This window comes from Oncorhynchus kisutch, linkage group LG16 (assembly GCF_002021735.2).
Source record: "Oncorhynchus kisutch isolate 150728-3 linkage group LG16, Okis_V2, whole genome shotgun sequence".
Lineage (NCBI taxonomy): Eukaryota > Metazoa > Chordata > Actinopteri > Salmoniformes > Salmonidae > Oncorhynchus > Oncorhynchus kisutch.
In genome coordinates, this window is record NC_034189.2 from 38,427,600 (window position 1) to 38,455,180 (window position 27,581).

Sequence of the window (27,581 nt, forward strand, 5' to 3'; positions counted from 1 at the left end):
TGTAGTTTGTTGTTTATAATTCTTTATCAAACGGGGGTCATCATTAAGCTAAATATATCCTTCTGCTCAAACTACGGTAGTCGGACGTACACCACTGAACACTTTTGTGTTACCGGATCTCTACCTGTTAGATTTCAGAACTTCCGGAATAAAAAATTAAAAAACATATACATTCCATTGCCTAGTGTGGTGACTTTCGACTTAGTAAAGGTTTTAGTTCATTCAAAACCACATAGATATCCTTAACATCACATTCAGCCACAAACACATGTTGTGTTTGCTGTGATGAACGAGATTCACGCAAGTATCAGATGATTCTGAATCGGACAGAACATGACCATCTCTACAATCGGACACGATACGCAACTTTATCCCCAAAATTTTGTCTGTTTAAAAAAAAAAAAATCTTTCCCATTTTATTTTTTTGTTTTGGGTTCTCTATTTTCTTCTCCCTCTCTGGCTTGTGAAGATATTTTCGCCTAACGGGGAGAACACACACAGCAGAGGCACCGTTAGCTGAACCCCTGACACCGCGGTCTTTGGAATGCCTTAGGTACGATTTCACTTTCGCTCACATCAATGCTGACCTGAATGTCTTTCATATCTGATCCGCCGTGTCTCTCCCAGTAAACATCCCCCGAGGGGAGAACAAAGAAAGGAGCTCTTCTTCTTCTTAATCACAATTCAGCCCTTTCACCGCCAGCAGGCTACATTTGCATTCAGCATCAGAAAGGCCGAGATGAAAAGGGGGAAAAAAGGAAAGCAGAAAGGAGAGCAATAGCAACAACAAAAAAAACAACAAAAAATGGCAGAAGGGTGGGTGGTGAGCAAAATAACTTAGGTGTTTGTGGCTGTTTGTTGGGCGTCCCCTGGTTACTAGCCTAATATAGCTCCTACTCTACCGGTGTAGGCCTGGCCCTCCTGACGGTCAGATAGTGTTACGAGATGGCATGCCTGTACTATTCATGGACACTCACTCTCACACTTAAAGAAAAAAAAATGAAAACGTGTCTGAGACGGATCAGATTCCAACTTAAGAGGTCTGTACTAGCTCGGCGCAGGTGTGTTTAGACACAATTACTTTTTGGGGGTGTTTCTTTTTTGTCCATTTTGAAATAAGAATTGGAGAGCAAAGCAGTGCTTATGTCTACTGTTATTTGTCAAATGGCATTCTCACGTGATATTGTAGGGATTCCTTGTGGATGTGTGTTTTGTATGTCACCTGAAGAGCAGGTGTGTCAGAGGTCAATAGGAGAGACTATTTCTGGAGTTGTTGCAGTGTGATCTTTCAAAGTATAATGCTAGTTGATACACTATGCTGGGTTTACTGAGAAAAGTTTAGTCGTTGTGTTATGAGATTAAAATAAAAACCTGTTCAAACAGAGTTGCCATTTTTGTTTCTCTTTACTTTATAGCTCAGTGCTCTTTCTACTTTAAGATTAGATTTGCCCCCCCCCCCCCACCTCCCCCTAGAAATCTGGACCAAAGTTTAACCACATGCCTCCACTCTTCTCTTAAGTTGGTTGGCGAGATATCTTTATTGCATAGTGAGATGTAATTCTTCTCTCTCTCTCTCAATCAGACTAAAGAATCATGTATGCAAATCCGTTGCCAAGCTTTCAAAGAGGGGATGCTTCAGCCTACAACTTTAAATGCATCATGTGATATGAATTCCGTATTCTTTATTTTATTTTCCAACCAGAACTTTTTGTTAAGAAAAAAAAAGGGTTATTAGTACACCTTCCCCCCTTCCCAAGCTGACCGGGATTTAGACAGATTTACTTCAGCAAACACCTTTGGACACTGGGGGAAAGTAGGAGTCTGTTTGCAAAAGGAGTCTTTTGTTCCGAGAGGCGCAGGGATAATTCTTTACTAGGCAGGCGTGATATTAACCCATGCTTCGATACCAGGGGAAGTGGTTAACTCTTTGTGGACACACATTCACTCTTTACTTGGACAGTTCAGGTTTCTGCTCTTCTCATGCATGGACCACTTTCTCAGCTCTGATGAAAACCTTCCCTCTCTCCCTTCCGATGCCTTCTTCTTAAGTACGTTTTCTGAAGTAAAGAGTCAGAACAGCCTGTTCCATGTTCTGCTCTGTATTTTTTTGTGTGGAAAAGCTGCGAGATCTTGGATAGGGGACTCGCTTGGCTTTATACAATAGCCAACCCATGATTATAGCTGAAATTCCTTCCCTCTGCAATAGCTTCAGCTCTAGTTGCTGTTCTGCTGGCAATGTCTTCTGTGCTGCTTACATATGTCACTGCTGAGGACCACAGAATGCAAGTAGTACTGCTGAGTTTCTTGCGTCACCAGTGACTAAGAAAAATGCATGAATCCTAGCCAATGAGAAGGCAGTCCTCAAGCCCCTGGGCTTAATATGTTGATTTAATGTCTCAATATTCATTATGCTTAAAGCGAATAGACATTTGATCATGTTTTGATGAGGCTTAAGTCTTAAGTTTGACTTGTTTTGAGACCCGGTTCACTTCATCCACCTCTAATTCTTTGTCCTGCGCTGGATCATATGGTGCTGTATTTGGTTGTGTGTGTGTTGTCCGTAGTTCAGGTTGTGTGTGTGTGAGGACTTTAGCGACTCGCGGGTGTGAAAGATTGAATGATGGAGGAGAAGTGACAGAATTAGAGGTGTTTGCGGCGTCATTCCGCCGTGACTCGTCCTCTAAGCCCCGTCTCTCTGTCACCGTCCTCTTGTGACTTGACAGTTCATATCCACTCCCCTGTAAGGTGATGTGAACTCAAACACAACTGAAGTTGGAAAATATTCAGTCGATTGTCTTTCCCTTCTTTCTTTCGTTCATTCCTTGGCTCTTTTCCTCCCCCCCCTGTGTGTGTGATGCAGACACAAGGCAAACACCGAAATTGAAACTTCAGTGGACTGGCAAATAATTGCATGCATTTGGACTTTTCATTTATCTGTGTACTTCCTTATCCTTAAGCCCACAATGTTTTATGCATTGGGTGAGAAAAATACATTTTAGAAAAATATCATGCCTCATTTGACATTTTCTCAAAGTGAAAATGCGAAGTCTTTATTTGGCCCATCCATTCGGTCCCGCTGTTTGCACACATCTAGTTGTTTACAATGGCTCGCGTGTGATTTTCAAAATGTTCCACGTGTCAACTCTCCTATTTGCAAGGTACACAGGATATGACTCGCGACAGGTTGCATAGCAGGTGTGAACTCACATTTTTCGCTTTTCTTAATTAAACAAATTGCAAGTTTAAAGGCACCGCGTTCTGTGCGCATAATCTCATCTCATTTCATTATGGTGTGTTGCGTGTGACTCACAGTCAGCGTAATACACAGCAACTCGGCAGTTCTAGCTAATGCGCCGTCTGTGCTTCAGAACAAGAGAAATACAATAGAAATCACAATGGAAATCTCCCATCCTGCTGATTGTCCTCTTACAATATACATCTGGACTTTGCTCATGAGTGAGTAAGTATAGTGCCCACATGCATGCCATTTGTGGCTGCTCCACACCCCCCCATAGCCTAAACAGCATGTATTCCGCAAGTTCAATAATGACTGTATTATGGCCTATAGAAATATTGGTGTGCTAATGATAATGACTCAGAGTATAGCGCTCCATACTGCTGTCGGGGATGGGGTGGGGGGCTCTACTAAAAAGCTAAAAAAGGAAGGTATCAACACTAGAAAATGAAAGGCTCTTTATCCGATCAGATGGCTTTTGATGTGGTTGGTGGTGTATGAATGGCGCCATGTTTCTCGGTCCACCGTTCGTTATCTGCATGTTCAAAGTTGTCACCTTTATGGGAAAAACAATGCTAAAAGCTGTTCCTCAGTTTCCTGTTTGATCCTCTGAAGTTGGTAGATTTCGTTTTTTTCCCCCACCAGGTCTGACCACAATGCAAGCACGAACACACACACACACACACACACACACACACACACACACACACACACACACACACACACACACACACACACACACACACACACACACACACACACACACACACACACACACACGCTTTGATGTATGTTTGATTGTCGGGTGGAAGAGCACTTCTGGCAAGGTCATGGACACATGGGACAATCAATAAGAGATTGTCAGATTAAGGTATCATGACATTTGGAAATGTAGGACTTTTTCACACACATGACTCAATGCATTTTACACTGTTATACGATTCCCCTTCACAACACCTAATAGAACATGTTGCCTCATTCCAGCTCATTTCCTTTCATTTGTTTGAATCATGTAGAAGCCAAGTCACCGAGAGAGATGTTCTCCTTTCCTACCTTTGCCTGGTTGGAAATGGAGAAGGTTGTGTCTGTCTTGATTAAGGACATACGGGGTCCATTTAGAATATTATGGAAGGTAACCGTGCCACTGTTATTTCTATGCAATTGCAGTTGATTGCTGTGCAGATTCAGTCATTTGTAGCACTACATTTTTGTCACTTTAAATGCTTTCATCTTATCGTTTGATCAAATGAGCTCTTAACTGAACGTTGCAGCAATAGAGGAAATTGTATGAAATTACATTTCCCCTTGTTATTCAAACATATATTTAACCTTTGGTAAAAAAGTGAGCCAAGAAGAGAAAAAAAAACCGCACACCTCCCCCTTTAAATGTCATCGGTAGTAAGAACACGTGTAACGATAGTGTGTGAACCAGTCTGGCCTTGTAAAAACTCTGAGGTGAATTCTTGTGTTAATAGGTTCTGACTGGCGATGGAGCCCCCACTGAACGGCCTGTGTCCCGCCGCTGTCAAACACCAATGTCAAACAAACACCTCCTCAGGTAGCTGGAGGATAATCACACCGACAGGCCTGTCCTCAGCCTTTCTGACACACAGGACCAGAGCCATAGGTTGCAGGCAGGGTCAGGAGAAAAGGGCTCGGGTTGAGGGCTCGGGTATATCGCTGGGAATGGGGTAGGGGTGGAGGGCTAAGGTTAGGGTTGGGGCTGGGGTTGGGACTAGTTGCGGCTAAAAAAGGCATGGGCGGACTCGGTGCCTAGACGACCGTAGCCTCTACCCGCACTATCACTGACTGTTTACCCTCTGTAAGTCCAGGCTCGACCCCAGCCGTCAGTAATTACTGGCTACTCCCTGCTTTCCTACCCAAAGGAAGATTCACTCTTATCACTCCAGAAGTCTTGTTCCAACATTCCTGAGATAAATTCTCCATCACTTTGTTATTCTTACTACTTAGGGGTATTAGTTTTAGCATGCCCATCAAAGCAGACCTTGTACTTTCCTTCTCTCCACGGCCATATCAGTGGTCATACATTACTCCTGGGATGTGCCATTGGCAGCAGCATAGTTGAATAATGTACGGGCAGAGTCGTATCGAACTGAGCCGCTGACATCAAAGGGAGTCAGGATGATGAAGTAATGTAAATATATGGCTGGTAACGCGGAAGTTAGGTTAGAGCCACACAGGTACTTAGTCTTGCGAATTAAAGGATTAATCAAATTGCACTTCACGGTCCAGGTACCTGGTTGCATCAGGGCTTTGTTAAGAAAATGTGTAGGAGGAGAAAGTCTCTCAATATTCTGTCTGTTTTCATTCAAATGGCAGGGACATGTGGAGAGGTGGTGAGGTTGAGGGAGAGAGAGTGTGAGTGTGAGAAACAGAGAGGTAGAGAGAGAGATATTTTCCCTGTATGTATTCTAATATTGTATGGGTCTGGGATATTATAGTATCTCAACATGCCGAGTAGGCTACCTTGTAAACTGGCAATCACAGGATCTGTAATGTTATTACTTTTCATAATTAGTTACAGCAACACTCGTTCCATACTGCCGGAAAGGAATATTCCTTAGTAATTAAAGTCATGAAATATTCAGTTATGCCTACCTTTTCAGCAGTCTCGCAAATGAGGAAGCCATTTTTAATGTCCACACTGCCTCTGATTTTATTATAATGGCAGCTTGGCACATCTGCAATTAGTACTTCTACTGACAGTTACCATTTCTGAGGAGCGGTAAGAGGCAGCAAGGGGACACGGGGCGGCGGGGGGAGGGACGCGGAGCCGGGCGCTATTACATGTGCACCAAAAGCCACTCTCTCTCTCTCTCTCTTTAACCTTGTTGTGTCTTTTTTCTTCCTCTCCGACGCAGAGGTTACCTTTTCCCAACGGTGCAAAATCGACTTGACATAAACTGTTCATCAGTTTCAGGATTCTCCCCTGAGGTATTTGCATCAAATCAGCTCAGTCAAGCTTCAAGTTGAAATTGGCAGGCCAGAACCTGACAGCCAGGGTAGGGGCCGGGGAAAGAGACAGGGAACTGACAGTGGCAGGGCGGGAGGGTGAGACAAATCTCTCCCTGGCTTGGCCAGGGTGGAGGAGAGAAGCGAGAGAAAAGGGCCCTGAGCGAGCTAGGCCACAGGGGTAATGGGCGCAAAGTTAGGATCGGATGAAGGGATGAAGGGATGAGTAGGCCTTTTTTCTCTACCTTTTCCTTCCCTTTTCTCCTCTGCTTCCAAATCTCTGTGGTAATGGCCATCTTTAGTGTTGTCTTTTATTGGGTTTTGGGGGGAGGGGGTGGATATGAGGACAAACATTTGTTGCTTGGCTGGAATAGTGACTTGGAAAAATTGGTTTAGTGCAATGGATGATATTGCTGAGGATAAAAACCACTCAGTGAGTGAGTGCAGTGGTGGATATTGAGCGTCAGGCTTTCAGAGTTACCCTGTGCATCAGACAAAGTTGTACACTCACACACATGCATGCACAGACACGCGTGCATGTTCAAACACGTGCACGCGCACACACACACACACATATACACATACACAAAAAGAGAGAGAACAAATGCAATCGTAGCACCTTGAATCGCCTGACTTACATAGAAATGGGATGTAGCAGGACACAGACGAGCAGTACCGTTATCTTCTTGAATTACTCTCCTCTATACCCCTTAGAGAAATCGAGATAAGGATTTGTTTGATGAAACTTTCAGTGATTCTTCGCTGCTCCAATTCTGTCTCTGCGACATCACGAAGCAGGGCGAAAATTTCGGCTGTAAAATGTTTCAAATCCCCTAAGGAGCAAGAGTTGAAATCCTCTTAAACATGTATTCTTATTGAAGTGGAAGTCAAAGATCTAGGTGACTATCATTGTTTCTTGTATTTTTCTCTCTTTTAAAAACAAAAACCTTTCCCATGTACACATGCTTAAAATGTATTCGCCTCTTTCACAGCCTTCGAGCCTTGGAGAAGTATGACACTTTCTCACAGCTTTCTTGCCCTCTCTCTCCTCTCTCTGTCTCTCAGTCCTCCTCCTCTCTCTCTCTCTCTCTCTCTGTGAGCTTTGCATGTGACAGCCAGGGCCTGACGGGTTGATGGCCGTTCGACAGGCAGCATTGAGTCAAAGTGGTGTGACGGCAGAGTTTTGTTAAGCTGGGAACAAAGGCATGGAGATGCCGGCCTGGTATTGTCTGCGTGCATACGGGCATTGTCACAGTTCCTCTGGATTTTATGCTCTGTTTACTCCTAGCCATCACCACTAATATTCAGAAAGGGGTTGCCTCTTTTCTCCAAAGATATGATTATATACCAAGTGTTGCTGTGAATCTCTTGAGGTGCTCTTGGAAAGTCAGAAGAGCAGAGACTCATAAACATTATATTTTTTTGTGTTGATGTATGCTCAGAAGCGCTGTGTTTACTGCATAGTATATATGGGTTATTTTCATGACCAGTATTACGGATTTCGGTGTTGTTTTTTGGAATTACACACTGTGCTCGAACTCTCTCGCGAACCAGTTTTCAAAACCCATACAAAAGCAACGAATTATAGTTGCATACACATACTGTAGTTGAGCCCCCCCCCCCCCCCTCTATTTCATACTGAAGTTTTTTTCATAGAGAAGCTCCACTGCACTGCCTGTGGCTGCAGGACTCCTATGCCTCCCCTCCCTTCTCTCCTCCTCTTTATGGTCTCTGCTCAAACTGAAAGCTGTTTGCAGTGAGATTAGTGAAGGGGAGGGGGAGGCAGGCAACTAGGTGGGGGAAGGTAGACAGGGGAAGGGGGACAAGACGTCCGGTAGCAGACCACGCTAGCCAGGTCAGGGTGAAAGGCCTGTAGGCCCCAAGCCATCAGCCATGCCAGATATCTCCTCTCCCCATCAAATGCGGACAGTAATGCGAACAGTCCTCTGGTCTCTAATGGGTCGGTTGGTTCCACCATTTCAAGCCATGACAGTGTGTGTGTCTGACTCAGGTCAATCTAATTCACCTCTGTGCCAAACACATATAGGTGCATCTCTATATCAGTTGAGTTTGTTAGCCAACAAATGCTTTTAGCGAAAGAAACAACACCATTTTAGGGGGATTTGTAATGTTGATGTCTTTTAGTCTTTATTGTGGCAGTGCTTGTGACGTTAATATAAAAGCGAGGTCCTGAGAACACAGCCTGTAAAAGTCCTCTAAGACACCCAATGATATTTTCATGAGCCTGTAAAGATTATGAGTCCATTCTTGTAGTACCCATCTGTGCTTTCATTTGCAACTGTCTGCTCAATTGTAAAAGGGGAGGGAGGGGGGTAGAGTGACTTTCATTTAGTTAAATAGTTGGATAAGGTCAATGGAGGTAAAGATGTCGTTAAGTTTAGTCTTTTTTCTTTTTTCTTGAGAGGATGAGTGTACAGAGATGTACAGACAGTAGGTGTTGGGCTTGATACCGTCTAAGTACATCAGTAGCAGGGCTGCCTAGCTTCTGCTTGTCAAAATGACGTTTTAACCCAAACACGTATTGGCAGCAATTACAGGGTTAAACAAAATTAAACAATCTGTAAACAGATGAACTCAGTCTGTCTGTCCAAATAATTTTTGGTTGCAAAACAATTACAAAATTACAGTAGATAAAAATTGTTCGCCGCCTGTGTTTATGCAATCAACACAACGAAGAAACAAAACAATTTAATGTGGGAAAATCATCATTCATCTGCATTATAATTGCTTCTTTTTTACATCTACACCGTGGTTAATTAAAATTGTGATTAAATGCGGCTGCGTTGCCTAAGATGTCTTCCCCCCCTAAACAGGTGGTACAGAATTTAAAAGTAAAGAGAAAAACGTAATTAGCATTGGAAATTGAGAAATTGCCTGCAAGAATCGGTGTTAATTTCAGTCACTGATGAGGTAATTTATAAAAGGAGCAGCACTGCGAAGACTGTGCAAACCGAGGTTGCCATCCTCCTCCTCTTCCCTGTTCCCAGCATGCAGGTGAAACTGTTTGCAAAACATTGAACCTATTTGCAATTTAGTCTTCGTTAGCATCACTTTAGCAATTCCTCTCAGCTGCTACTGATAAAATAAACACCAGAGACAGGAACATGTGGCATTTGAAAGGTCTTTTCTGTGTATTTCCCAGGTAAATCCATCAGAAAAGCAGGGCCAAGGAATAAGGTAATGTTTGTCATTAGGATAACGGAAGACTTGTCCAGTTTTAAAAACAATGAGTTCTCTCCATTGCCCGGTTCCATCCAACAGTTTCTTAGCAGCACTGCATATCGGGATGGAACTCTTTGGTCAGGTTCCAGAACCACTCGGGATTGGTTTCAGAACTCTATGGTCAGGTTCCAGAACCACTCGGGATTGGTTTCAGAACTCAATGGTCAGGTTCCAGAACCACTCGGATTGGTTTCAGAACTCTGTGGTCAGGTTCTTGGCCTCAGTTACGACCTCAGTCCGATTTTCCAGATAAATCCATAGAAGGAGCAGACTACAGGCTAGCTACCGATGGCCTGTACTTCTGAATATGTTGTCTGTTAATTAACTAAGTGTTCATCACTTGACTGGCCTTGTGACGTCAGCACTGGCATGAGAGGGATATACGATGTTACATGACGTTCCCCACAATATCACCTTTTGATGGTGGTGTTTTATCAAAGAGGTTATGTGATATGACACAAGTCTGTCAGTCTGGGATAGTGGCAACATTTACTCAAGTATGTGCCTTTAGATCCACAGCACATCAATCTCTAGGCCTCACAGCACACACACGCACACACACACACACACACACACACACACACACACACACACACACACACACACACACACACACACACACACACACACACACACACACACACACACACACACACACACACACACACACACACACACACACACACACACACACACACACAGCCCTTCTTTCTCCAACCTCCGGTGCACTCAGCGAGCGAGCCACAACTTTTACAGATATGTGACAAATTGTTGTGCTTTTCCTCATGTTTGACATCCTTGCTGGGATTGTTTGTTGTATTTTTTTGTTTGGCTGCATCCTGAGACCCAAGGTGGCTGCTACTGTACAGCATGTCAAATGTGGTTAACATGCAGCCATTTATCTTTAAAGCCCCTTGCACACAATGGCTGGGGGTGTGCATGGCTGATTGTGAGGAGAGAGCAGTGGGCTTCCGAGTAGAAAGGCAAAAAGTGCTTCCTTTCATATATGCTGCACCACCTCCCTCCTCTCCCTCCTCACCTCTCTTCTTCACAGAATATCCCTTCATTAATATTTTATTTGATTATTTTCAGAGTCACTCTGCTGAACAGGTCAGGCAGTATCTGACAAGGTATTTCAGAATGTTGTGAACCTTCACCAGACAGATTGTTCAGTGCAAGTGTAGTGTAACTGAGCTGCTTGTTGCCCTCTGGAGTGTGGCAAATAAGATCCAGGACAGATTATTTTCCGTTTTTAAATTTTTTTTTACTTCAAGAATGTAAGATAGCAAAACAGATTTGTAGTGGCTGGAAATGGGGTGGGAGGGAGTGGGCCTAGCCTATCCTATTATGCCTAGCTACCTTGCCTTGCTACAGTACATTACATTTACGTCTACACACCGGGTAATGTAGGTCCAATGTTTTACAACCTCGGATGTTTCCCACCTTTTGTTTTCAATGTAACACAGAGAAAGCAGAAACCCCATAAACATGTTGCAGTTCTGGAGATACCGTATAAGCTATCACTTCACTCTGGGACACCTCGTGTAAGGCGTCTGTAAAATGGACGCAAAGGAATACAGTGTCGTCATTTTTCATACAATGTTCAAAACAAGGTGATGAAAAGGTAGATGTTAAATGTTTAGAGGGTATGGTGGCACATATTGGAATTGTACGGTGTGATTGAGAGAAAAAAAAATCTATCAGTTTATTGGATGTATTATTTGCTGTGTAATATATTATTACTTACTTGTTGTGAGCAGATAAAGATGAGACATTATTATTTGTGTTCAGTTTTTTTCGTGGCGGGCAGCAAGGCAGGGTAAGCGAGGAGGGGATGTTGAATAGGATGTGTTAAGGTGGGTATGCCTCCCTTACTCATATGTAAAGAGAAAAAGGAGAGAGCTTCTTTCTCCTATTCTCCTAAACCCTGAGGGAGTAACTGTTCTTCAGTGAATAATATACAGTGAGAAAACAATCCCTAAATATCAGGGAAAACCTCTAGTTTGTTTATGTGCGCTTAATGTGAGTCTGTCCGCCTGGGAACCGCCGCAAATGGGAGAAGTATGCGTGGATTTCACAGGTAACGGGATTACGTGGGCACATAATTGATCCATTTGGGGGGGGAAATGACAGCGCTCTAAAGAGGGCTAGGCTTTGGAAATGGAGTTTATGAAACAGGCATTCGTAAATTCAAAGGAATCAATACGTCAATTTTATTACGTCTCCAGGCCAGATGGGCTTTAAAGGCACAGTGTCTCCGCTATTTGTATCTTTGTGTCTGTGTCTCTCAGTGTGTCACAAAGGTCCTCAGTGGCCATTTTGTTGTTGATATTTTACTATAGGGTGGGGGGAAGCCAGGTCACCATGGGATCCAATATCCCTGGCCGAGCACATTCATCCAGTGAAATATGTTTGTCAATGCAGTTGTTGACTTGTGACTATTGTTCTTAAGAAGAAACCATTTAGTGAGACTGGCAAGCACAATAAAGTATTTTCAAAGCTTGCTCGACCATAGTCATCCATTTATAAGGTGAGGAAAGTCGATTAACAGCATTCTGCATTTTCATCACAAAAATATTCACATTTGATTTAAATACAAAATGAACAAACCGCATCCCAGCTAGGAGAGATTTAATTACCCAACCCGCTAAAATGCAACTGAATAATGCAGTAAAGACTGATGCAAACGGAGAGAAATATAAGGCCATAGATGTTTTCTTAACCGGAAATGAGTGGAGAAAAGCTGGCTCCAAAATCTCATCATGTCTAGGATGCTGGCTTGCCTCCTCTCATTCCATGCAGGTGGGAGAAAACCAGAGGAAAAATATAGAAAATAAACTAGAGAGAAAAAAATAAATAAAAAATAGGCATAATTATGAGCCCTAGTTTTCTTGGCGTTTGTAATGCGCTCCCTCCTCTCTCTCCTCTCTCTCTATCCACCATTATAGTGGTTCATTTTCGCAGTAAAGTAAATAATAAGAAGTTGGTGATGCTTGCCTTTTTAATTCCATTTTCCTCCTTTTTTGTTCTGTTCACTGGCTGACATCTGCTATCAATGCTAAGCAGGTGTTTCTGTGTAAACAGACGTGCCCTGTTTGTGTTGCGCCATCCTCGCTACTGTGCACCCAAATGAGCAACGTGATTAAGAATCCTGTAAATTTTTGAAAGGAAACGGATGGCTGCCCGGCTAGAACATAATTACACCGCTCCGACATCCGCAGCTCACCGCCGAACGAAGCCAGAGCCAAAGAACAGCACCAAAATTAATAATATATAATAGCATCTTTCTTGTAATTCATAAATGGAATAAAGTGAAGGGGAGTATCTGCTGATAAGGTTTTTTTGGGTGGAAGGAGGAGGAAGAAGGAGGATGGGGGTAATTTTCTGAGATTGAGTGAAGATTATAGCCTCGGTGATGCGTAACTCAGCCCAGGCGTGTTTAGAAGAGCTTGAAAGACAATTTTTTACTTTTGCCACAGTTCTTTCAGCTCATTTATTTACCAAATGAGGCCTCCAAGAAACGTTCTCTTCGGTTTCATCATTACGGATCTTTATTAGTGCTATTTGATCATCCATGCTACTAAAATGGATGATTTGGCTCTGAGGTTTCAGCTTTCATCCAGTCAACCTTCTGTCTGTAGAGTTATCATGTGATGTAGCCATGGTAATGCACACGGGTTAAATGGCTGCTTTTGTTGTTGTTTTTTCTTTTCATCCAGCCAGAGAGGCAGCATACGTGTCACTATAGAAGCTGAAGCAAAGTGCAACAAGAAAAGCCGTTCACAAAAAAAGAAAGAAAGAAAGTGAGGAAGAGGAACGTCCCCCAACAACTCATGGGATGTTATCTGTCATTTCTTACACTTTGGTTTTTTTGTATTTCCCTTTCTCATTGTTGGTCGTGCTCTGTGTTTGCACGTCTTCCAGAGATAAACATCACATTCCCCACAATGCCAACGTCTCTGGGAGAGTGAAAACAGATCACAATCGCAGGTTAATCTATGGAAAAGGACACGAAACTGACAAAACGGTAGAAAATGATATACTTGTGGGGGGGGGGGGGGGGAGTACCAGTTGTTCGAAAGTGGGTAGGGATGGTATAACGTCTTGAAATTCAACTTAGTTCCAAATCTACCGTTGATAAAACGGCATGACTGATAGGCCGATGTTCTGGGGACAAGTGCAGTGTGCTCGATTCTTCACGCTGATTTATTTTGTCTTGGACTGAGTGAATAAAGGGTGTCTAAAAAAATAAATAAAAATAAACGAATTCTGTCACAGGAGATGTTGCATCAGAAATGTGTTGCAGCGGTTCCTCTGGGCGAGGTTCAAATGGTCAGTTCTCTGGGAGGAGAGGGAAACGAAGATAGCTTGACACACTGACAGATTGAAGACCTTGCAGGGGCAAATGTCCAGTTTTTTCTTTACTCCTCTCCCCATCTCGTTGGAAGCAAAGCTGCACTCCCTTTTACATTCCTTGTTCTCCTGATAATACAAGGTAACTACTGCGGGTATCATAGATTTAGCATTGCCAATACAAAAGATACCATAGCAGCATATTTCAAAGAATCCCATTGAAGTGCCCCATTGTAGTACCTTGTATTTGTAACCTATTATCAGTTGGGTGCCATATTTATTCACAGTGTGAGTCCAACTTCCACCTCTGGTTAAATACTAACTGACCTACCGTCTTGGTAAGCGTAATCTCCTGGGTCAGTGGTCAGTGGAAGTGTTGTGGTTGTGGAAGGTGTGTCTCCCTGTAAACACTCTTGTGAGGGAGCCTTCACTTGCTCACTTCTATTCTTTCCCCTTTAATCAGAGGCCTGAGATTACATCCTCCATCCTCCCTTTCGGAAACATGATAATTACACTCCACTGCGAACACAGAACCCTGTCCTGTCTGACGTTGTTGGCACTCTGAGAGACTGGGAGGGACAGGCCCAGATGCTGACAATTATATTTGAGAAATACACGTACACTATACACACACACACTGGCTACTTTAGGACCTTTCCCCTTGTCACATCTAGTATGTAACATCTCAAATGTAGTTGCATTAGATTGGGTTTGGCTTTCAACTAATGAGGACATTTGTATATTTGTATAGGCATCGGCGTCACTATATTGCAATATTGCAAATACAGTTGGATTCACTGAGCTGTGATCTTTTGGTGCTATGCTTTCTCAAGATCTGTCCTTACTTAAAGGAGGACCTGTAACTGATCGAATATTTAAAAAATATATAACATATAAGCCCTCTCTTTTGTCCTTGGGGAAGTGAGATTGCTCCTTGTTTACCTCGGCCAGCTGCTGTGAGATGATTTGCGCAGGTCGGGGTCACCACAAGCTACTCTGAGGACAATTTGCTGAATCAAGAGGGTGATTGTGTCTGGTGCCAGTCAGTCGCAATTAAGGACAGGATCAGGGGTAGGCGGCAGGCCTCCAGCCCCCCCAAGCCCCTCTGCCTGTCATATCTTATGGCCCCGGCCCCATACAAACCAGCTCACCTGAACATAATCGCCCCAACAGCCAGCGCGATGCAAATGAGCCCTGGGGTTAGCGTGGGAAAAGAAGCAGTGTCGCAGAGACCTAGGTGACCCACTAGGCAGGGGGTCTGCCTCAGGAGAGGCCTTTGTTTCTAGACTGCCCACGTTAAAAATAGTCCCCCTTCTTTAGTCCGGCTGGCCAACGCAATGCAAGCAGGAAGGAAAAAAAGTTGGTGATATATGGTTTGTTTAACAAAAGGGGGGTGCTGATTTGTGTGTGTGTGTGTGTGTGTTGTGTGCTGATTTGTGTGTGTGTGTGTGTGTGTTGGTTGGGTGGGCCTGTGGATGGACAGAGGGGAGAATATTGCCTCGGGTTTAGGCTGTTTCTTTTCAGATGATATTTAGTATAAGAATCATACTGGGACCTAAGATCAGAAATAAGTCCTTGATCTCCTTTTCTGTCTCAGTATATCCAATAGTGACTGCTAAGCCAGATTGAGGACATTTGGAAGAAATGAGAGACTGTGAAATGTGAACACTAGGCTGTAAACAGGGACTAGGTTAAGGTTAAACGCAAATTAAACAGGAGTACCAGATAGCAGTAATTAACATGTTACTGACAGTATATATATGTGCTGTGGGCCAGAGGGAGTTATGAAGAGATGGTATTTTCTGCATTTACCCATTAAATCAATCTATAGGACAACAGATGACTGACTATATTACATCAAATAGTGTCTATGACAACAACAACAACAAAAACTCACACTTACTATTAAGGAATAATATCAACAATTACTCTCACTTGCTCTTCCAAGTGCCATGCTCATTTGACAAAGCTAAGAGGTCATTGTCAAGAATGAGCTAAATGTACAATGTCTGTTTAGACCTGTATGGTATCATCGCCTATCATGACCTTACTACATAACCTACAATGACTATCTCTTGTCGTGTGCCTTTCTGTAGCACAATAGTCAGTACAATGTTGTGTAGCATCATTTTATCCCTTATTTCTAAAGGAAAGAGTTCCGTATATTTTTGTCTCAATCACATGACCTATGACACTAAATTAATCAATGTTTTTTTCTTCTTTTTTTCTCTGTGCTGTCCAATTTGCTGTGGGGTGCGTTCGTCAAGAAGCAGGTAAGCACTGTGAAAATGGTTTACGTTGTAACTGTACTTTGTGAAACAAACAGAAGGTAAACTGTCCACTTTTGTGAACTTCATTTCATGCAATGAAAGCGTTCATGATTTTGAAACATAATTTTAGAGAAAATATACACCCCTAGATATTTGAATATGACGTGCATCCACATAGAAAACAAATATCTCTCACAATGCCATCTTTAAGAAAAATGAATGATTGTATGGAAGAGCATTACACAGCTACATGCTGTATTCTCCTTTGTGTGGTTTTTGTACTGTATGTTGTTAGAAACATCTTGTCTGAAGAACTGTTCTTACAAGGCAGCGTATTACAATATCCCTCTCTCTATACAATACACCCTCGCTGACGCACTAATGCTCTTCTACCTTAATGATTATTTATTGGCAGTTTCTTCTTCTGGTCTTATTCTCTCCCCCATTTCTTCCTCTCCTCTCCCTGCCCCTTTATCACCATTCTAAATCATTTCTACCAATAAGGAGCTTTTCCCAGCATGCACAGAGCTCTCAGCTTCCACTCATCAAACTTTAATCAAAGCCGCATTTTAGTTTTTGAATAAAGCACACTTAAAAAATTTAGATGCAAATTATTTTGCATTATTCATGCTCCTGCACGTCCTTGTAGATTTAAACATTTCCGAGGCCACCTTGATTCAAGTAATTACCTAGGCTACGGCTCCCTCCGTCATGAATAAGGTATTTCCTACAAGCAAAGTATGCGCCTGATGAGCTTTTAAAGTGGCTTTACACCAAACTTGTGTATTGCTTCTTGTGCATGAGTGACTCGAACATGCATCGCAATCCGTCTCAGGTGGGGAAATACTGGCAGGGCAGCCATGAGTGACAGCAAGGAGCGAGGAGTCTCAGAGAGCTGAAGCTGGGGCCTCTTCTTTCTCTAGCTCCCCTCCACCACTCCCCCCACCTCTCTCTCTCTCTCTCTCTAGTCCCCCATCTCTTTCTCTCCCTCAAGTCTCTGCCCTCAGCCCTCTGTATCTTTATCCATTTCACTCTGAAGGCTCCCAAAGTGTTTTAGATCTTACAGTCTTAATACCTATCTTTAAGCCAGCGGCTTTGGATCTCTCTCTCTGACATACAGCGGGGAAACTAGCAGCTTTCTCTGATTTACCTGAGAGCTAGAAAAGATCCTCAGAAATAATACAGGACTTTGTTGGGCAAACCCTATGTATCGCAGTCTATTTGTATTGCCTTTCGGACAAAAGATAGCAGAAAGCCATTTGAACAAGCATCCTTAGAAAAGGAAAAAGGAGTGACACTATTCATATGAATTCCTCTAAAGTCATTTCGTAACTAGGTTGTAAGGGGATATGAATGTATCTGACTTAGGTATTGACTGCTACCTGTAAGTATTGACAACTGAGATCAATTCTAATTTGCCTTCCAAATTCTTTTAAATTAAGATGTCGGATTCCGTGTAGAGTCGTTTGTCCGAAACACCTGAAAGAAGTACTAAAGCCGTTGTACCAAATATAAGATTGCACACATTCTCCCACATACATTATGCAGTAGTCCTGCTAAAAGCATTGAGACATTTATAGATATATAAAAATGAGGAAATTAAAAGCAAGCACTATTAGTCCTAGAAGAACTCGAAATCTGTAAAAACAGTAAAACCGCAAAACCTTAAAAACATTTGTTTGTTTGCCAAGATGGTGAAATAACACAGGATCACGTTTCACAGAAAATAGTTCCTCTGGCTTCTGGAAGGAAAATAAAGTCGTTGACACTGTGACTCGATCATCTTTACTACCCAGCAGAATAATTAATATTTAAACATTCTAATAATGTAGCTTGCCTTTGCCTTGCATGCACTTTTAAGCAAAGCAACAATATTTTTCACCTGGGGTAACACAACGATTTCTCTTCCTGCTGAGTGCAATTTCCCTTTCTAATATTTTGTGGCGCTTCCAACTACCATCATGCATCTGGATTATTCATCCCCCAACACACTTCTGTGATTTTGTATTATTTTTCCACGACAAAAATGTATTCATGGAGATAAATATATTGAAATGAATTTTCCTGTCCATGAGAAAGAAGCTGTTCAGACCCGCTTTTCTGACTGCAGAATATTCCCTAGACAACCAAGTAATGATTCATAAAAATCTAACATGTTATGAGAAGTAATGTTGAGAAACACATAAGCAGGGGAGTTTTGCTTATTTGAATATCTCAAATAAAGCACTGAATAATGCTGACATTAGCCAATATATATATTTACATTACAAGTACGTTCTTAATGTAGAAGGTCAAGTCTTAGGAGTTTGGTACCTGGCTCTCTTACACGTTGTCTTCCTTTCCTTGCTTTCACCTTGTTCTCATTCCAAAATAGTTGGACTACTCCCTGAGCACTCTCTCAAAACTCACCAGTCTCAAGCAAACAGAAATCCTGCAGTAATTACCAAACATGTAGGTGTCTCTCAAAACTCACCAGTCTCAAGCAAACAGAAATCCTGCACTAATGACCAAACATGTAGGTGTCTCTCAAAACGAACCAGTCTCAAGCAAACAGAAATCCTGCAGTAATTACCAAACATCTAGGTGTCTCTCAAACTCTCTGGAGAAAACACAAAACAAATGTCATAAAAGAAAATTAGCCAGTTGAATGTATTCCTGCAGGAGCACTAGGCAAACACTATGAACAGCTCGTCAGTGTAGGTGTGTGTATGTGTGTGTGTGTGTGTGTGTGCTGTCATACAACATGCATTACAGATGCCTTCAGGTTTTGTAATTGATCATGAAAATGAATTGCGGAATTGCTGAGTCTGAATTTGAACATCATAAATAAGAGTTATGTGTTTAGCCTGGTCCCCTTTGGTCCCCTTTTTGATGTGTATCCATGTAGCTTAGCAAGCACTGGGAGGGAGGGGGGGGGGGCAGAAAAGGGGTTGAGAGGCTCAAGAAGCAATGGCTATTTTGCTGAATACAACACACCTTGTCTACGCTCACTGAAGCAGTAGTCCAACAGAACCCAACTGTTATGAATCCACTTTATCTCATTTACCCTCCCCAGAGTCAGAAGCCAGAAGTCCAGATTTTCCCTGTTTCCCCCTCTACCCCTGCACCCCAATCACAAAGCCCCCCCCGAACCAATCGCAGCAGCCCTTTGAAAAGTGATAGCTCATCTTAAACAGGGTATGACAGAGCAAGGGCAGAAGGCTTCCGTTCATCAGTGCCCTCCAGGCGCGGAGTCATACATAGCTGCTAAGAACCCCAGTCAGAGATCAGGAGCACAGACACTTGGAGGTGAAACCTGAGAAGATTTATAACGAGAAGGTAGCAGTTTAAGGCCACAGTGTGAGCAGGAAATAAACCTTGGTGCTGTGTGAGGAGAAGGGTGAGGGCTGGGAGACCACTGCCACTGAAAGACAGAGGTCTGCTCTGCCTCCAGAGAATCCACCCAACCACCCACCAGCTCCCTCCCACCCCCTTCAATCCTCCAGAATAATAACCCTCCTCACCCTGGCCAGCCAGGAACACCGTTTTAAAACTTAATTGATTTCTTTAAAAAGCTGCTTCTGCTGCCACATTATATTGCTCGCTGGGAGAAGTGCCTTTTGTCAAATTACCTTGCCATTCTGCATTTACCCCTTCTGACTGCAGCAGACATTAGTGTAGGACTGTCAAGAATTCTGTCTAGACTGGGGTAGGATTTACGCTGTGGCTTGGACCACATGACATTCAACAATTAGATAGAGTCATGTCTAATTTAAGAGCGCTTTACTTACAGACCCACAACAGTCAGGTCAGGTTGAACCTATCTACGGTAAGACCATACGGGGCCTCAGGTTTAAAGCAAACCTTTTGCTTGGACAATATTTGTACGCTTAAAAAAAAAAAATCCCAAGATTGACTGTAAGTAATATTCCCTCATTGTTAAAGATGGATCAAAGGTCTTAGGGAGTAAGAGGATAAGGAATCCAATGTTTGTCCAGCTCTGACTACTATAGAGGAGCGCCGTCGAATCAAACCATCCAATGTGAGTGTTACTCCGGGAATGAAGACACAGCTTTTCTATATCTGTTGTTTGCCACGTGTGGATGGTGGACGGCGCCCATCTGCTCTTAATCAATCAGGGCTCATCCTATCACTGAGTCTCGCTGGGCTCCCAGCTGTAATAATACACAGCTTCACCTTACGCCACTTCAAGCACGGGTCAGATCCTACGAGATGACCACGAAGAGAGAGGGTGGGAGCCGTATTGTCCTAGTCGAGACTCCCATCAGCCTATAGTAAGGCCAAGTCAAAAAGCAGCATTTAGAAATAGAAAGTTGGTCAGCTTGACCTAGAGTGTAGACTGCTAAACAGGCCCAAGTCAAAAAGGAAACACTAGATATTTTGTTGTTCTTTTTAGTGGTAAGGATTGCAGAGATCAGAGTTTTTCACTGTTGACGTTTAGTGGAAATGGTCAGCCCTGGGGGAAGAGGAAGATACTCTGCATAACAATACCTACATCTGTCCGCTGTTTTGTTCTCTGTAATATCTGGGGTCTCTTTGTGACCGGCGCTGTCGGGGCAACGGGACTAGACGTTTGGGGAGGGGTCTGTTGTTGTAGGAGTGACAGAGCTTGTGACTTGAACGCCCCTGTGACACAGCCTTTGTTTTGCTTAGATATTTGATCCTCTTAGCTGTTCAGGTTGCCCCCCTGCTTCACCCCCCAATACCACTATATCACCACACACCAAATGCACAGTCACACTCTCCCTCTCTCTATGTTGATCTCTCTCTCAATCTCCCCCCTCTCGCTCTTACACACACACACACACACACACACACACACACACACACACACACACACACACACACACACACACACACACACACACACACACACACACACACACACACACACACACACACAGAAACTCATTACACTCATATTATAGTCATATTATAGTCCCAGTTTGTTGTAGCCTCTCCGGCTGGTATGCCCCAATGTCAGTTTTGACATACTTTGTGATAGAGCAGAAGGAGTTGATAAGGTCCAACGAATTTCCTTTTTTTTCTCAGAAATTGTATTGAAGTGAAACAAAGTTAGTGCAACAAGCCTCTGGAGAGTGCATTACAGGGCCTTTATTGTTTTGAAGCTGAGGTCATCTTTCTAGTCAAGCGTATGTGAGACAAAGGCCAAGTGTTTATTACTGGGCTATGTGTGTGAAAGGAAACCCACTCCAACATTGTTTGATGGTCAAATGATCCTTAAAAAGATAGTGGGAGTAATATTCTACTCCAGCACTGCATTGGGAAAACCATTGGCTAGCTGACTTGGCTATCTGTGTGGTTTTCCTAACAAGCTAGTTAATTCTAGTCTGTAAAAAGTTGCTTATTAGTAAAGGTTGGTTTATGCTTCATATTGACATTTTGAATCCGGAGTATGGAGTGTTGGCCTTGCGCTGAATTCTGAGCCTGAACGTGTCATAAAAGAGATGTTTGACTGTTTTTTAAAATTAGGGATAGCCACCTTTTTTTCCAATTTTCGCCTAAAATTACATACAAAATCTAATTGCCTGTAGCTCAGGCCCTGAAGCAAGGATATGCATATTCTCTGTAGGAAACACTTTGAAGTTTGTGCAAATGTGAATTTAATGTAGGAGAATATAACACATTAGATCTGGAAGAAGAAAATACAACAAAAAAAACGGCATTTTTTTTTCAACCACCGTCTTTGAAATGCAAGAGAAAAGTCCCAGTTCTAGCCATCACTCTGGTTGTAATTCCGATGGTGTCCACAAGATGGCAGCAGTTTTTGTGTAAAGTTTCAGACGGATACTTGAAGTATGAGCGTTCTCCATGACATTTAGCGTGAAGTCACCCAGGTACATATGGGCAAATCGTGAAGGAGACAGTTGCATTCATATTACATTTTTCTGCAAGAATATTGTCAAATCTGTATACTTGGACTTTGATTTAGCTTTTCCTTATTAGTAGCCATATTATAAGTTCAACATTTGCAAAACAACCAGTTTTCATAACCTCATAACTCTGAATATTCTTCTAATTGTTGCCCAAAAGGAAAAGGCATGCTGTCGCGAAAGGTTTGCAACTACATTTTGCGACAGACACAGGGTTTCCGAAGACTCACATAAAGCCCAGCTCATTGGCTATCTAACTATCTTTGTTTGACCCCAATTGGTGCTTATTTGACAAAGTCAGAGTCGTTCAAGTGAAGACACAGATTCCTTTCTTTGCAAATTAACTAAGTGGAAATACAAAATCGATCAACACTTAATGTTATCTCTGGGACCCTTTGGCAGATAAATCAGAGCAAAATTTCAGAATGTAAGTACACATTTCACCTTCAGAGGTGAATTTACCAAACCTATCGTGTTAAAAAAAAAGGGTTTTGTTGTTAGGAGCTCTCCTCAAACAATAGCATGGCATTTGACGCAGTAATAGCTATTGTAAATTGGAGAGTGCAGTTATATTAACAAGAATTTAAGAGTTCAGCCAATATTAGACACTTATACAGTTGAAGCCGAAAATGTACATACACTTAGGTTGGAGTCATTAAAACTTGTTTTTCAACCACTCCACATATTTCTTGTTAACCTCTCTGGGTTATGTGGGACGCTAGCCAGGAAAAATGCAGAATGCCAAATTCAATTCAAATAAGTTTCTATAAAAATCAAACTTTCATTAAATCACCCATGCAAGATAGCAAATTAAAGCTACAATTGTTGTGAATCCAACCAACATGTCAGATTTCAAAAAGGCTTTTCGGCAAAAGCAAACGATGCTATTATCTGAGGATAGCACCTCTGTAAACAAAGAGAGAAACCATATTTCAACTCTGCAGGTGCGACTCAAAACGCAGAAATAAAAATATAATTCATGCCTTACCTTTGACAAGCTTCTTTTGTTGGCACTCCAATATGTCCCATAAACATCACAAATGGTCCTTTTGTTCGATTAATTCCATCGATATATATCCAAAATGTCAATTTATTTGGCGCATTTGATCCAGAAAAACACTGATTCCAACTTGAGCAGCAAGGTGACTACAAAATATCTCCAAAGTTACCTGTAAACTTTGCCAAAACATTTCAAACTACTTTTGTAATACAACTTTAGGTATTTTTTAACGTAAATAATCGATCAAATTGAAGACGGATGATCTGTGTTCAGTACAGGAAGAAAACAAACTGTAGCTAGCTTTCTGGTCACGCGCTTCTATCTAACAGTACACTTCATTACACAAAGGAATAACCTCAACCAATTTCTAAAGACCCGTGACATCCAGTGAAAGTGATAGGAACTGCAAGAAGGTCCCTTAGAAATCTCGATTCCCAATGAAATCTCATTGAAAAGAGAGTGACCTCAAAAAAAAAATCTGAATGGTTTGTCCTCGGGGTTTCGCCTGCTAAATAAGTTCTGTTATATCCACAGACATGATTGAAAGAGTTTTAGAAACTTCAGAGTGTTTTCTATCAACAGCTACTAATAATATGCATATCTTATCTTCTGGGGATGAGTAGCAGGCAGTTGAATTTGGGCATGAATTTCATCCGGATGTGAAAATACTGCCCCCTGTCACCAAGAAGTTAACAAACTATAGTTTTGGCAAGTCAGTTAGGACATCTACTTTGTGCATGACACAAGTAATTTTTCCAACAATTGTTTTCAGACAGATTATTTCACTTATAATTCACTGTATCACTATTCCAGTGGGTCAGAAATGTACATACACTAAGTTGACTGTGCCTTTAAACAGCTTTGAAAATTCCAGAAAATTATGTCATGGCTTTAGAAGCTTCTGATAAGCTATTGCCATCATTTGAGTCAATTGAAGGTGTACCTGTGCATGTATTTCAAGGCCAGAAGGCCTGCCTTCAAACTCAGTGCCTCTTTGCTTGACATCATGGGAAAATCTAAAGAAATCAGACAAGACCTCCACAAATCTGGCTCATCCTTGGGAGCAATTTCCAAACACCTGAAGGTACCACGTTCATCTGTAGAAACAATAGTACGCAAGTGTAAACACCATGGGACCACGCAGCCATCATACCGCTCAGGAAGAAGACGCGTTCTGTCTCCTAGAGACTCTGGTGTGTGAAATGTGCAAATCAATACCAGAACAACAGCAAAGGTCCTTGTGAAGATGCTGGAGGAAATAGGTACAAAAGTATCTATATCCACAGTAAAACGAGTCCTATGACCTGAAAGGCTTCTCGGGAAGGAAGAAGCCACTGCTCCAAAACCACCATAAAAAAGCCAGACTAGGGTTAGCAACTGTACATGGGGACAAAGATCGTACTTTTTGGAGAAATGTCCTCTGATCTGATGAAGCAAAAATAGAACTGTTTGGCCATAATGACTATCGTTATGTTTGGAGGATAAAGGGGGAGACTTGCAATCCGAAGAACACCATCCCAACCGTGAGCATGGAGGTTGCAGCATCATGTTTTGGGGTTGCTTTGCTGCAGGAGAGATTGGTGGACTTCACAAAATAGATGGCATCATGAGGAGGGCAAATTGAAGCAACATCTCAAGTCATCAGGAAGTTTTAGCTTGGTCGCAGGGTAGCCTAGTGGTTAGAGCATTGGACTAGTAACCGGAAGGTTGCAAGTTCAAACCCCCGACCTGACAAGGTACAAATCTGTCGTTCTGTCCCTGATCAGGCAGTTAACCCACTGTTCCTAGGCTGTCATTGAAAATAAGAATTTGTTCTTAAACTTCTTGCATCGAGCCATCCCGGATCCGGGATCGTGAATACAGCCTCAAGCTCATTACCATAACGCAACGTTAACTATTCATGAAAATTGCAAATGAAATGAAATGAATATGCTAGCTCTCAAGCTTAGCCTTTTGTTAACAACACTGTCATCTTAGATTTTCAAAATATGCTTCTCAACCATAGCAAAACAAGCATTTGTGTAACAGCTAGCGCACCTAGGGTAGCATTTAGCGTTAGCATTAGCAGGCAACATTTTCACAAAAAACAGAAAATCATTCAAATAAAATCATTACCTTTGAAGAACTTCAGATGTTTTCAATGAGGAGACTCTCAGTTAGATAGCAAATGCTCAGTTTTTCCTGAAAGATTATTTGTTTAGATAGCAAATGCTCAGTTTTTCCTGAAAGATTATTTGTTTAGGAGAAATCGCTCCGTTTGGTGCGTCACGTTTAGCTACGAAAAAAACCTGTATCCAGGAGTGTAATTATCCCCGCAGCTCATTAGCATAACACAACGTTAACTATTCATGAAAATCGCAAATGAAATGAAATGAATATGCTAGCTCTCAAGCTTAGCCTTTTGTTAACAACACTGTCATCTCAGATTTTCAAAATATGCTTCTCAACCATTGCAAAATAAGCATTTGTGTAACAGCTAGCACGGCTAGCGTAGCATTTAGCGTTAGCATCAGCAGACAACATTTTCACAAAAACCAGAAAATCATTCAAATAAAATCATTACCTTTGAAGAACTTCAGATGTTTTCAATGAGGAGACTCTCAGTTAGATAGCAAATGCTCCGTTTTTCCTGAAAGATGATTTGTTTAGGAGAAATTGCTCCGTTTGGTGCGTCACATTTGGCTACCAAAAAAAAACGAAAATTCAGTCTTCAAAACGCCTAACTTTTTTCCAAATTAACTCCATAATATCGACTGAAACATGGTAAACGTTGTTTAGAATCAATCCTCAAGGTGTTTTTCACATATCTCTTCATGATATATCGTTCGTTGAAAGCCTTCTCTCTCCTCTCAATCACTGGATGACTGCGTGCAGCTTGTAGATTATGCACCAATTTAGACAAAGGACACCGGGCGGACCCCTGGAAAATGTAGTCTCTTATGGCCAATCTTCCAATGATATGCCTACAAATACGTCACAATGCTGCAGACACCTTGGAGAAACGATAGGAAGGGCAGGCTCATTCCCGGCGCATTCACAGCCATATAAGGAGACAATAGAAAACAGAGCTTCGAAAATTCTGCCCATTTCCTGGTTGAAGTATCATCTTGGTTTCGCCTGTAGCATGAGTTCTGTGGCACTCACAGATAATATCTTTGCAGTTTTGGAAACCTTAGAGTGTTTTCTTTCCAAAGCCGCCAATTATATGCATAGTCGAGCATCTTTTCTTGACAAAATATTGCGCTTAAAACGGGCACATTTTTTTATCCATAAATTAAAAGAGCGCCCCCTATATCCAAGAAGTTAACTGACTTGCCTAGTTAAATAAAGGTAAATTAAAAAATGTAAAAAATGGTTCTTCCAAATGGACAATAAACCCAAGCATACTTCCAAAATTGTGGCAAAATGGTTAAGGACAACAAAGTCAAGGTATTGGAGTGGCCATCACAAAGCTCAATCCTATAGAACATTTGTGGGCAGAACTGAAAAAGCGTGTGCGAGCGAGGAGGCTTACAATCCTGACTCAGTTACATCAGCTCTGTCAGGAGATTTGGGCCAAAATTCACCCAACTTATTGTGGTGAAGCTTGTGGAAGGCTACCTGAAACATTTGACCCAAGTTAAACAATTTAAAGGCAAGGCTACCAAATACTAATTGAGTCTATGTAAACTTCTGACCCACTGGGAATGTGATGAAATAAATACAATCTGAAATAAATAATTCTCTCTACTATTCTGACATTTTACATTCTTAAATTAAGTGGTGACCTTAACTAACCTAAGACAGGGAATTATTACTGGGATTAAATGTCAGGAATTGTTGAGAAACTGAGTTTAAATGTATTTGTCTAAGGTGTATGTAAACTCCCGACTTCAACTGTATGTACCTACATTTGTTGTTTCTCTAAAGTCTGAGATCTTGACACAATGCACTGCATGATTTATAACTGTCCAGTTGACGGGACGCCGATCCCTAAGAAGTTCTAATATATATTTTGTATTCTAAAACAGGGCAGTGTTCTTCAAGCGTGTACACAATTTTATATGAAAATGTTTGATTTGATACAAACAGGTTTGGGAGTGGTGCAAGCTGAAGTGTTCTGAGTGACAGTTCACTTGTGTCGCTGTTGTCATCTCAATTTGGCTGACACGTTGACATGCGTCAAGGGCTTGGGTGAAGGAAACAGAGTGAAGGACAGTTTCAAAAAAAGAAAGGAAAGAATAGGAGACAAAAATATTTCTCTCATAGTTCAATCATTTCCCCAATTTCCCCAATTAAGATTCATTCAAGTGAGTTGGTACAGCAGTCACCATATATATACGAAGATAGCGTCATGTCACAGTAAATGTGTGTCAGCTAGGGTCCTCAAAATGTCGGCCATTGTTTTGTTAGGTGACCTTGATAATTGTGAAGGTAATTACTATAAGTGGCTATTATATTTCAAGGTGCAGGCATTCATTACCCGAATCAATTTGAGTCCGTATCTACTTGGTAATATTCGAAACACCATGGCTTTACGGTATATGAGCGAGAGATGCTGCACACTCTGCACGGTTCTTTGTTGCGTCTTCGTAATGGAATGCTGTTATTGTGATTGAACCACCTCCCTCCTA

The 27,581-nt window shown here is 42.0% G+C and overlaps 1 protein-coding gene across 6 annotated transcripts in view; it reads left to right on the top strand.

Annotated features, from left to right (window-relative positions):
• The window catches only part of LOC109906779 (zinc finger E-box-binding homeobox 2), an 80,926-nt gene that overhangs the window by 5,850 nt on the left and 47,495 nt on the right, over nucleotides 1–27,581 (top strand). For 3 of the 6 annotated variants that reach the window (XM_031792354.1, XM_031792358.1, XM_031792357.1), the window contains exon 3: nucleotides 16,072–16,077. The exons of the other annotated variants lie outside the window; for them this stretch is intronic. In XM_031792354.1, coding sequence (XP_031648214.1) covers nucleotides 16,072–16,077 — 6 coding nt within the window. The remainder of the gene's footprint in view (nucleotides 1–16,071; nucleotides 16,078–27,581) is intronic. 6 annotated transcript variants of the gene reach the window in all.